This window comes from Bactrocera tryoni, chromosome 2, assembly GCF_016617805.1.
Source record: "Bactrocera tryoni isolate S06 chromosome 2, CSIRO_BtryS06_freeze2, whole genome shotgun sequence".
In the NCBI taxonomy this organism is placed as follows: Eukaryota; Metazoa; Arthropoda; class Insecta; order Diptera; family Tephritidae; genus Bactrocera; species Bactrocera tryoni.
The window spans coordinates 60,465,259-60,478,658 of NC_052500.1; the positions used below are offsets into that span (position 1 = coordinate 60,465,259).

The window sequence follows — 13,400 nt, forward strand, 5'->3', positions numbered from 1 at the left end:
AGATTGAAAGATCGATGTGCCTCTCATATATTACTGATCAAGTCTAAATAGTGTTATCTATATATAAAACTATTTTTCATTGCCAAGTAACTCAGTCTGTACTAGTAAACATTCACTAGAGCCCGGGAGCATGCAAAGAGTACGAAACAGAAATCAAAAGTTCTTCATATAGTACAAGATATTATTCTCACGACCAGTTGCAAAGGTAAATATTACCATTGTAAATTATGAAACATAATATTTTATCACCCGTACCTTAAAATTTATAATTTTCCGATCAAAATTGGAATTAAACGTTAATTAATGAAATTGGTTGCGCCGTCTCGAAAAATTATAAATATTGCATTGCAGTGCAGATAAAATCTCTCAGTGTTTTTCGAATCTTCGTCTAAACAAGTACTTCGTAAGTTTAGTATAATTAAAAAATATCAATGTCGTGGAAAATTTTCTTATTACAAGTGTTTATTTCGGTATTATATTTTACCAGTCTTTTAGCGCAAGAAGGTGAATATTAATGTATAAATCATATTTATTCCTCGGTATTTTCTTTTACGGTGTGGATAAGTTTTTGTAAAAAAATCTTTAAACTCAGCTAGAAATATAGCTATCACGGTACAGGGAACTTAGTTGATTCCAAATTTTGGGTTTCATTTGTAATGGTTCCAACAAGTTTTAAAATGTGGGGAAGGAAATAATCACTTTTGCACTATTTGAAGTTGTGAAGAATTAAAAACATTCTTAATACCGTACAACTATCGAGTTTATTCAAAAATAGAGAGAGTAAGTGAGCTTATAGCAAGAAAAAAATGGAGTTGGATGGTTCTTATACTTACATAAACTAGAGTTTGCGATCCTACCCAAGTGAACGGAGGCAAAACTAGTTCGATTGCTCTTATAATATTATAAGTCAACAACAAAAAAATGAGAGTGATAATTATGGATATAAATAATTTGTTTTGCTGACTTAGTGCCGGTTCACACACGAAAACTTATGTCGCCCAAACTGGTTTGTTGTAGGTCTAAGCTAAGTGAATAGGGAGGCAGAGGGAGAGGTAAAGAGAAAAACAACACTGTGTGTAATTGCGATAGAACTCGAAAGAAGAGCGACTTAAGTCATAGGCCACTGTGGTTACACTTTGTACAGTGTTTCTTGGAGAAGTTATACTTATAAATTAATTACGTTTAACTTTTTTCATTTTTAGGCGAATATAAATTCTCTAATAAGGATGCCGACTACTTGATTGTTAATGATAAGGTAAGTATACTTTTAAGATAGTTCTATCTATCTAGATAAATAAAAGTTAGCTAATTTCGAAACACTACTATACCTGAAACGATAAAAGTTGATCAAGGCAAGGAGATTAAAAATAATTACTGACAAATTTGATACAGTTCGATACGAATCAAATCGAGGCGTGCGTTATTTACCGGAGCGCGAAAGTTCGGGGCATTTTGTAAATTAGTGTTTCGAGGAAGATTTTATATATATTTTATATTTCCTTTAACTGCGGTTGGAGAGATGGTCTTGAATGGATGATATGGTGTGGTATAAAGTTCAGGAGAAAATCAAACAAGATACTTGAGAGTCGAATAGTTAGAAACGTCATTGATTTAAAGTATATACCTAGTGATAAAAATTAAAATGCTTTTTTACCAAAATACTAGTTACTTCACTAGTTTGGCTACCATTCAACAAATAAAGTAGTTGTCACACAGAGTTCATTTTTGACTTTAAGCATTTGAACTTTCTTTTTTTTTGTTTTTGCTTTCATTTACAGAAATCATGGGAAGACGCTAAGAAATTTTGTAAAGACAAAAAGCAAATGCAATTAGTTTCTTTCGAGACACAAGCAAAAATGGTGAAATTCATAATATATTTGTATAAAAGAGGTAAAGTGTTACTAATTTTTTTTTATAATCTATCTATACACTCAAAAAAAATTTTTAAACTTATATCGCCACTTTTTGAATTTATTTATAAACTGGAAGAAATATTTTTTAAACTTTTATCACCAATCGTATTACAGCCTTTCTACAAAGCGAAAATGTACATCCAAAAAGTTCTGTTGTATTCGCTTATTGGACATCTGGCAACAATTTAGAAAATCCCAATAAATTCATATGGGACACCGTTAAGATGCCGGTAGAATATTTTCATTGGCTGAATAAGCACGAAGAAGTACCTGGAGGTAAAGGCTGCATTTTAATGGGTCTGAAGACTTTTGGCCGCTGGACCAATGCATCCTGTGATATGCCTAATCTTTTTATCTGCGAGAAGCCTCATTAAATATGTACTCCTATTTCTTACAAAAAAAATAATTGTACAAATATTGTGAATTAAAAAACATTATAATTGAAAATTGGCAGTATTTTCGCCGCTCGGAATATTTTTTATAAAATTAACAATTTTTTGCAGTAAAGGCAATCCTGAAGTGTCGAAAAAATTTAGAGAAAACTTTTATTAAAGTTGAAAAATTTAATTTTCAAAAATCTTTTAATCCCGAATTAATGTCATAATACCGAAATTTTTCAATCTCGAAAATATGTTTAAAATAGCTTTTACGGTATTGAATCCTAAATTGTAATTTACTCCAGAATTATGAACTCTTAAAAAAATCATAAATCCCGAAAATGTTAAAAATTCCGAAATTGTTAAAAAGTGTGTTCTGGAAGTGTGAAAAAATCTGTTTTATTACTGATACCGAAATAGCTTCCTTTTATCTAATAATTTTTTTTTAATATTACTTTAATATTTTAAATATTTTAATTTCGAAAAAATCATCTATTCGAAGTAGAATCAAACTTTTTGAATTCTAAATATAGATTTTTACATTTTACTGAACTTTTTAAATTGTCAATACATTAGTGTCATTCTGAAGAAAAATTGTACATCCCTAATAAATCAATATTCCCAAACCTTGAACTAATCTAAACTGGTTTTGACTTTACCAACTCTTATCTGTTGTACTCAATATCAAATTCCGTATAAAATATATCTATACAATAGCTCAATAAGAATTTGACAGCTACCTGCTTGATTGATTTCAAGAATTATGAGAACACATTTAAGTGAATTTATTCATTATCAGGTAAGTTATACTATACATATCCAAATCTACACTTCTAAATGTCAAATTTCTCCAACTTACCTTAAATATAAATTGTCCCATGTCGGAGGCTCGCTCATTAGCCGAACCGGATGCTCTTTTGAAACAATGTAGATAATCGCGTGTCAGCACAAAGTACCTGTAGAAAAGTGAAAACGGAAATCATCTAGTGACTATTGTAAATAAGATCGAAGGAGGAGTGGAAAAAGAAAGTAATCATAATAAGAAAAAATCACGATAGAAAAATAAATACTTCTCACATAAGAAATGTAGAATTACGGAAAACCAGCAAAAATTATATATATATTTGAATGTCTGTATAATATAAAGATACGTTATAATATATTATATATTCCAAATCAAAATATTTCAACTTTCTAACAATGCAGACACTAGACTCTTTACTTGAAGAGATACTGCCGGGATTAGTCCTATTTACTAGCTTGTTGGGCTGTTCCGATATTACTTTATCTTCAAATATCACCAGAAAACTTCTTTTAAAAGAGAACATACACGGTTTGTCCAGAAACTAATAGAACTGAGTCGATTTAAAAAAATTTTTTGAACATTGTCACAACTCTTTAAAAACTTTCAAAATAGGCTCTTTCTTCGTCAATGCAGCGCTGCTAGTGCGATTTCCAAGCATTGAAAGCGTCATGGAAAGCATTCTCCGGAATAGCCTTGAGAGCCCAGGTGCATGCTACTTGGATCCCCTCTGTCCTCTCAAAATCCTTGCATTTCATCGGCCTTTTCAGGCAAGGAAACAAAAAAGAGTCCGAAGAAGCCACATCTGGGCTGTAGGGCGGCTGCGGAAGCGTTGGTATGCCGGCCTTGGTTAGGTAGCTTGTCACAAGAAAGGCGGTGTGAGCCGGAGCGTTTTCGTGGTGCAACTTCCAATCGGCTGCGATGCCTTGTCGAACACGATTGGTTAGAGGCTCTTGAGGACTTCTACGCAAAACTTGGCGTTGACGGTTTATCCAGGAGAAACAAGTTTATGGGGGACGATGCCTTTGATATCAAAAAAGGCTATGAGCATCGTTTTCAATTTGGATTTGCTCATTCTTCCGGTCTCCGATTCCGGCCAAAATACAACATTTCTTGCTAAAGCAACAACTGGGTAAGATGTCTCTGTCGCAGATTTGCCGAGTTTCACACAGAATTTAATTGCGTACCTCTGTCTAACGAACGCTCTATTTTCGGTTTGCACTACTCACAGAAACACGTGGCGCGAAAATGTTTGTCCTGACTCTCCATGTGCTCAGATACAACTGACCAGCCGCTTGTTCGTTTTCTAGGAACGCCTTCTACCGAATCCGGTTGGTGCACTCACGAAATACAATCAGTCCTATTACTTTCGGAACAAACCCTTTTCCATTAGATAACTCAGTTCCATAACAAAAATCTATTGGTTTATTGAACACTAAGCTTCTAATCTCATATGCTTCTCTAGCGAAAAGTTTGGTTAAGTCAATACGAATCAGACTTGTCAACATGAAACAGAGGATTTGAAACTCTGAGACAAACTTGTTTGGACCTGAACCTCTGGACTTCGTGTAAGCTTTGTACGAGCTAATTAACAACCAGCTCTTCTGCGACTACAAGATCTTACTAGCCTAGGGTAGAACGCAGGAGATCCACTGAACTACGTGTTTTTAGATAGATACATTCTGCTGCAATCTTAGCAATTCTTACTGGTTGAAAATCTTGTAGAGCGCTAATTGTACAAGATATATGGAGGAATGTGAGGTGGAAATATGCAGACACTTTCTCTTCCATTGTCAAGCTTTTTCAAGACTGAAGTTGAAACCTTTTGGCAGTTATATGTTAGGCGAACCTGAAAAAATAGTTGGAATTGACATCAGACGTAGTTTTGATCGTATTTTCGATCAATACTTATATATTTAGATATAACAAAGTACCGGCGTTCTGGGCTGTCCAAGTGGGACCGCTTTGGATCGCTTATCTACCTAACCTACCCACCCTAACCTAATTTCACTTAGAGATCGACGCGGCTTTTGAAATAACTTTAAATTAGTAGTCTTGTAATATACTTCGATTGTGATGGTATAAGTAAGCGAAGGCTGAGCTTATATGAGGCGAGTTAAAATATTGTATCCGATCCTTGATATACCATAAAGTATATGATAAAATGGTTTCTTTCAGAAATCAGCCAAACGACTTCACATTAGTTGAAGATCAGATCAAGATATTGTCTGTAATCATTACCCGTAGATTGATAGAAAGTAATTGAAGTTTTGCAATGCGACTTATGTTCTATTGTGTCCTCTCCTATATCAAATATGGTCATAAAGGTCCAGCGCTCTGAAAAACTCCAGAAACTTGCTGGGCGCGATGAAGGTGATGTGAACCCTCTCTATATGGACATTATCCGTTCTCCATTATTTTCATTTCCCTCTTTTCTATTGTCCTTAGCGGCATCACAGCGGATTACCGAGTTCTGAATCTAGTACCACTGGAACATCATTTAGACTTATATATTTTCCTTTATAAGAATACCTTAAATATTTTCAAAACTCATTTCATTACTTCTTTTTAGACCCTTAACTTAATCTCAAGCCAGTTATATTTGTTAGCCCCTGTTTTCCAGGATGTCAAAACATCAGTCGAAAGACCCTAATCTGGCTCTTCTTTCAATATAGCAAACATACCATACTTCATGGCCTCCAAAACAAATTAAGGCACAAAGTGTAACCAAACCCACAAATCCTACAAAGCAATTAAGCCGTCCCCAGTGCCTCACTAATTATCGTTATCTCTGCAAAAAAAAGTATGACTACCTTTTCCAATTAAATTTTTTTTAATCATCCACCGACAACAATTCGAGCGCACAATCGACGGAAAAAGTGAACTTAATTTAATTATTTGACAATTCGTTTTATGCCGCTTTATCTCACGTTCCAGCATAATTTTTTTATTTCTGTGGATGACCATTTTTTGTCGATACTTGCAGTTTTTGCTGTCGCCGCCATTTGTATTTTATCTTTTTGGCGACAGTCATACGTGTGTCACCATTATTTTGGTGTTTCTTGTTTTTGTTTTTACTCCACTCACCTTTCCTTCCAGCGCGAAAAGAGGCGATCACGTTGTTGCCATAGCAGTCCTCTTTTAATTGGACCTGTCATTGAGGCGACTGGTATGCGACCGGCAAGCAGAGATTGCTGCAATGAAAAAGAATATTGAAAGTGGGTTTGAGTTTTATATGGCGAAAATTTATATATTTTTTACTTTTTATAGTTATGTACTTAAACTGTATATATTTTTAAAGGTAATTGCAGCAATTTAATTTAAACATTTTTTTTGTATTAAGGTGGACTGTTAACTAAAGAGCGTTAAAGGTTATTTGCGGGAAAAACAAAAATGCGGATGGAAACAAGTTTTTTATAAATGCATAAGCCGATGTACCTTTAAATGATGGAATTATATATTAATGTGAATTTTTTAACAGCAAATACTTATGCTTTTAGTGGAAAAGTAATCCAATAAGTTAAGAAAAATATCTCGCATTAAAACTCTGTACATACGCTTAAACTTCGAAATATTTTGATGGAAGAAACGTTTCAAACCCGGATCTGCTTCATTAGCAGTTTTATACTTAATAATAAAACTCTGAAAAAATCTATCCAGAACCAATAGGTCTGAAAACTAATAAACCCTTTCAGCTACGAATCTTCAAAGTACCTTCACATCGTTTCAGAATAGCAGTATCAAAGCAGAGAAAAAGTATTAAAAAATACTAAAAGATATGACATGTGAAACAACATAGCTTCAGAGCAGCTCTACAGCAGTTCTAATATTTATAGGTTTAAAGCCAAACCCAATATCTAGGCCTCCTATAATGTTAAGACCAATACACTTTTTCGGCTTAGAATCTTCAAAGTTCTTCCATGTCTCTTCAGAACTATCCTGTAGCAGTACAAAAACGTAAAAGATCTTTGACTCTCCAGTTTTTCGTAGAAGAATTAGAGAAATAATTATTAAGAAAAAATAAATTCTGGGAATTTTCAACTGCTCCCAGGACCATATCAAACTTAAAGTTTGAGAAATAACTTTCGGAAGAACTATACAGGGGTCCTAAATTTTGAGTGCCTTAAGCAAAAATACCCAATCCTGAATTTTTTTGGAAATTAATTAACTTTTGCGGCTTAGAACCATTTCCTTTATTAGAGTTAGATTTATGCAAAAACGAAAAAAGTATTTCCAGGATTCTTAAATCTGCTTCATTGACCATCCCAAGCGTAATGTGAATTTTGAGAGAACATCTCATCTAAACAATTCTACAGCGGTCCCTATCCTTGTGCTGCTAAAGGAAACAAACTTAAGCGAAGCAAATGGTTCTGGTGTTGAACGAGGGCAAGACGAAATATATCATGTCATCAAACGAACAGTCGTCGCACTCACGACTAGGCACCGACGTCACTGTTCACAATCATAACTTCAAAGTCGTAGATAATTTCGTCTAACTTGTTACCAGTCAATATCTAACGCAGAATAACTCCTGTCAAAGGCAATTGAGAAGTAAAGTCCTCTCTTGACGAACATAGACCAAACTCAATAAGTCACTCATTATTCCTGGTGCAGAGGCAAATACGATGACAACTTCTGATGAGTCGACGTTACAAGTTTTCGAGAGTAAGGTTCTGTGGGGGTCCTTTGCACATTGGCAATGGCAAGTATCGCGTTCGATGAAACGATGAGCTGTACGACATATACGACGACATTGACATCGTTCAGAGAATTAAGAGACAGCAGCTACGCTCTGAGAGCATTCGATGCAGTACCCGCCGGGGAAGCAGGAGAAGAGGAAGATCTCCTCTCCGTTGAAAAAACCAGGTGGAGAAGGACCTGGCTTCGCTTGGAATCTCCAATTGCCGCCAAACAGCGAAACGGAAGAACGACTGGGGCGGCGTTGTTTTCTCGCCTATAACCGCGTAAGCGGTGCCTACGCTAATAAAGAAGAAGAAAAATAAGTACTATATGCCACCATGACAGCCTATGTGTATAACAGTATGAGCTTTAATTACTCAAAATTTCGACAATATCTAAAAATATATATTGTATGTACTTATATCTTTATACATATAAGCCTTCAAAATCCCACATGATACCCGTACATAATTTTAGCCAAATATAGGCTTTCACCTAAAACCCACCACTCATAAGTTACCACAGTTTCACCAACCCACAGCAAATCGTTTGATGAGAGTATCGCATATTTATGTCCGCTCATTATTCACATGCACTTACTCACAGCACCCATTCCGTGCACATTTCGCTTCATTTGTGCCACATTGTTGTAGCAAGGATACAGTACATAAGCAAATATTTGGCAGCATCATCATTTATTACCAAACAACAATGAATGAGCAGGCCAACAGTGCGCCCCAAGAATGGAATGAACAATATGCGGCGGCATTGAGGCATTCAAAAGAGCAATTCGTACAAAATCAGTGGCAGCTGTGACCCCGCTGGGGGTTGCTGTGTCAAGTGAAGTGAGTGAAATGATTTACCACAGGAGACTGCGCCAGCATTAACTGAAGGTTTTGCTATTAGAATGCTCTGCTTTAGAAAATATTACAATTGTTTGGTCTTCATTTCCATCGGCATTTAAGAGGAGAAGAGAACATATGCTGCTCATTCCACCTTGTGGCGCGCATTGATAAATTGTTATGCTATTATGTGTAGAAAAGTGTAGAAGTAATTGGTGGTAGGATGCAGGTAGATAATGGAGGCTACAGGTATTTAACGTACTTGCTTGGAAAACCAGGTTTTGTGACATGTGTACATATGTATATATGTTTGTATGGGCAGGTGTTTGAGTTGGGCACGACGTGATTGAAAATGAACTCGGAATTCATAATTGCTTTCAATATAGTGTTCATATTATAAAAATTAAGTTGCATACATTTTAATATAAGTACATCTATAAGCATTTTAAGAAGTTATTGCCTACTTTTGAACAAAATATACTAGTTCACTATGGAGTTAAAAGGAGTAGTTCTCAATTAGAAATTGAAAATTTTAAGTCTAATTAGTTTTTAAACTCTGTTAGCTATTCACCCACTCATTTATAGCATTTCTAATCAGTAATAATGGTGTTATGCCTATAAAAAGTGTTATCTACATGAAAAAAAGAAAATTTTCTTAAAGAAAAAGTTTCAGATAATACCTTAATTGACTCAATCAACAAATGTTTCTCAAACATAATAAAGATAGATAAATAATATAGTGATAAATTAACTAATTTACTCCAATTATTATATTTTTCACAATAATAGTTCTCGGTAAAATTTGCTAATTGAGACAATTAAGTTAAAATGCTGTGTGTTTAAAATTTTATATATATTAATTAACTCAATCAGTAAAAGTAGTTCCATATGGATTTAAAACGATCAACCTTAATTAGATATTTTTCAGCTTAGCTATCCTTTAAACTCTCCTCTCCTCGTCCAATAATTTTATTATGATTATAAGAGAACACCTTTAAGAAGGAAACGACAACTTTAAAGAAAAAGTTTCAGATAGCCTCTTAATTGATCAATTGACTTATAATAATAGCCATATTTTCCACAACACTATAAGTATATAAGAACATAAATGAAATGCTTTAAATGCAAATTATACATTATATTTTGAAAAAGTATGGGCAAAATATAACAAGACTTTTTAATTTAAATTTCGCGCGAAAAGCCATTTGTCGAAATATTTTTTTTTTTGGTTGGTATGATTGTCAGTGAAATCTTCGCTAAATGTCATATCAAAAAATCGTTAGTGTTTAGTATACGCTTGACTTTCTGAAGTACATAAAGTGCATTCGGCGGTTTTTACGATTAGTGAAATTATTCAACAAAGAAATTCCGTTTAATTTTGTAGGAGGATTCAAATTTCTGGCGCCGAAATTCGGAATTTCGGTGATAATAACCGATAATAATCAAATATGGTTTGATTGGTACAAATTATTCAAAGAGGATCGAGAATGCATTGACAACGAACCACGTCCAGGACGGCCATGAACATCAACTCGTCATCAACACATCAATGAAATAAAGGAATTGGTGCTTGAGAATCGACGCTTAGTAGTCAGAGATCTTACTGGCATCGTAGGAATAACGAAAGGATCAGTGAAACCAATTTGGAAGAGCATTTGAGCCTAATTAAAAGTGAAAGCACGATTGGTTCCCAAATCCCGACATTTTTTCGAAAAACAGCGTCGCGTTAACGTCTGTGAAACAAATGCTTTCCGACTAGCAGGATGTCATGAAATGTAATATTACTGATGATGAGTCTTAGATCTATGCTTACGACCCGTGAAACAGGCGACCAATCGGCCGAATATCGTGGCAAAGGTGAGCCGAAACCGAAAAAACTACATCAAAGCAGGTAAAAAAGCAAGGTTTGTTGAGAGTCAGTTTTCTTGGATTATCAAGATGTGGTGCACTCCGTTTTCCTTCCGACCGGCAAAACTGTCAACAAGAAATACTAATTGAGTGTTATGCGTCGTTTGCAGCTATTCGTAAAAACAAGAAGAGGCAGGAATTGTGGCCGACAACTCCTGTTTTTTGCAACACGTTAAGCACAATCGCTTACTACATTGATTCTTCGCGAGTTTTTCGCCAAATTTTCAACTAATGTAGTGCCGCAATCACCGTATTCGTATCCTCCGTGTGACTTCTGGTTTTGCAGCAAACTCAAACGACCGATCCGAGAAAACCGTTTTGAGTCAATAGGAGACATTAAACGTGAATCGTAGAGGCTATTTCGGAAATTTACTTTAACAACTGTTTCGATGATTGGAAAAACCGTAGGCACAAGTGTATTGGGGCCAAGAGAGATTACATTGAGGGGGTCGACAAAAGTTATAAAGAATAAATTAACAATTTTAAAATTTTGAACAAAGTCTTACTATTTTTTACTCATAGTAATATATTCAAATTTATTAAATTAAATTATTCGTTTCACAAAAAAAAATAATAATAATATACAATATTTGTAATAATGTAACGATCAAAAACAGGTATTATAATTTCAGAAAATTCCTTAATTCCATCAGTCTGTAAATTTTTGTATACATATTATTGCGAAAAATATGTTAATTGACTTAATTAAGTACATGTTCAAAATTTTAGAAATTCAAACTTTTTCTTCTTCTTTTCTGGCGTAGAAACCGCTTATGCGCTTATAGCCGAACAGCTTTTTTTATGGTGATTAAAAATTTGTAAAATAAAATCAAGCAAAGAAGTTAGTTTGGTTTAAAAATTTAATTCAATTAAATTATTCGAATATTTTAAAATAAATTCGGTAAGATTGTTTGAGCTTAAATAAAATTTCAAGTTCAAATAATGTTTAGTAATTTTAAAAATAATTTTTGCACCACAAATATTTTATGTACTACATAAATTAAAAACAAAAAGAAATTTATAAAATTAAATTTCACGAAAATTATCGATTTTGTAATGTTTGTTTTTTTTTGGTTGACTTTATACTTCATTTAAGCTAATGTTATATAATATATAAATTGTATTTTTACTATTTTTTTTTTGTAACGGTGCCAAAATTAGACGTCCATTAACCCCAGTTTCACCACAAAAGAGCAAGCGAACAAAAACTCAATGATTAACCAGCGAAATATTTAATGAGTGTAATTTATGTTTGTTTATTTTGTAGTACGAGGGCTGCTATATATATTCTGGCCTAGGGCAACACTAAGTGTTGCCAGGTGCAATCTGACATTTCCATTGGAAAGTTTGACATTTTTTAGCATAACATCACTCAGAACATTTTGTCATTTAATCGTTAATTGTATTATTTACATGGAATTAAAAAATTCATCTCGGCCAAAAAATGGAATTAACTCGTGAACATTTTCGTGCGATCATTTTTCACAACTTTCGACGTGGATTATCACGACAAGAGTGCATCGATGAACTAAAATCTTTGTGTGGCTATGAAGCACCATCCTATAGCACTGTGAAAAACTGGTACAACGAATTCAATCGTGGCCGACGCTCGCTCAAAGTCGAATTCCGTGAAGGTCGTCCAAAAACAGCAGTTGTGCCAAAAAACATCGATGCCGTACGTGAACTGATAATGCAAGACCGTCATGTAACATACCTTCAGATAGAGGCATGCCTATACATTTCTCCCACCAGAATACATTCGATATTGCATGAACACCTGGCCGTAAAAAAGGTTTGTTCTCGTTGGATCCCGCACATTTTGACAATCGCTCAAAAAAAGGCTCGTGTGGATTGGTGTAAAGAAATGCTGAAAAAATACGATCGCGGTGCTTCAAATGACGTTTATAAAATCACACAGGTGACGAATCATGAATTTATGCGTATGAGCCCGAAACAAAACAGCAATCGACAAAAAAAAATAAAAATAAAAAAAAAAAAAAACATTTTCGTTGATAAATATGCCTATTTACATTATTAGGCCAGAAATATATATAGCAACCTACGTATAATGACAATTTCAGCGATCATTAAGCATTTTCTGCCAATAGCTGAATGACATTTAATGTCTTTTGGTGATTATATCACGACATTTAAACATTTAACAAATATTTTGAAACACAACTGTGAATATATATATATAATTATGATATACAAGTATACATAGGTATATGCAAAAGCCTATATCGTCCCCTAAAATGCAAAATAACAAAGTTGAACAAAATTTAAGTTTTGGTTATAAAATGGTTATATATTGGTTGTATCTGACTGTGGAAGCTGAACATTTTCTTCTACATATACATATGTATGTAATACGATAAAGTGAATCATAAACAATAAAAAACTCGATTTTGATTTTTTTGATTTTAAGTTCTTCTGCATATTAGGTGACCATATGTAGTTATATCTGCAGGTGAGTTTGATTCCAAATATATACTTATATTCACATATATTTAGACTAAAATATGCGAAAGCGTTTCAAAAGTTGTTATTTCATTTCTAAAAATTTATTTTTATAAAGCCAACTAAAAATTTTTTAAAATTTGTGACTAGTTATACCTAACGCTGCAAGGAGTTAATACTTCCTACAAAAATTTATGAAAAATATGAATATATATTTTTATATATTTTTTATATTTCTTATATTTATTTACATATATGTATATGTATATATGTTTATATATAAATAAATTTTTATAAATTATCAAATTTAAGATTTTTTCGCTGGCTAAACACAGTTGCGTGGTTTCTTTCATTTACTCTATACACGCCTGTTTCCATTTCTTTGCTTTTAATTTATGAAAACTGCGCCACAATTGCG

General features: G+C 33.7%; 2 protein-coding genes across 3 annotated transcripts in view; one reads left to right on the plus strand and one right to left on the minus strand.

The window, feature by feature from the left end:
- LOC120767673 overlaps positions 1-13,400 on the minus strand; it is a 160,190-nt gene that overhangs the window by 15,358 nt on the left and 131,432 nt on the right. For both annotated transcript variants that reach the window (XM_040093846.1, XM_040093847.1), the window contains 2 exons: positions 6,180-6,286; positions 3,150-3,246 (listed from right to left, as the gene is read on the minus strand). In XM_040093846.1, the coding sequence (XP_039949780.1) occupies positions 3,150-3,246; positions 6,180-6,286 (204 nt within the window). The remainder of the gene's footprint in view (positions 1-3,149; positions 3,247-6,179; positions 6,287-13,400) is intronic.
- On the plus strand, positions 389-2,324 carry LOC120767677 (C-type lectin APL-like). The gene is made up of 4 exons (XM_040093852.1): positions 389-504; positions 1,203-1,255; positions 1,779-1,890; positions 2,028-2,324. Exons 1-4 carry the CDS (start codon positions 432-434, stop codon positions 2,285-2,287), a joined length of 498 nt encoding a protein of 165 aa, XP_039949786.1. The 5' UTR covers positions 389-431; the 3' UTR covers positions 2,288-2,324.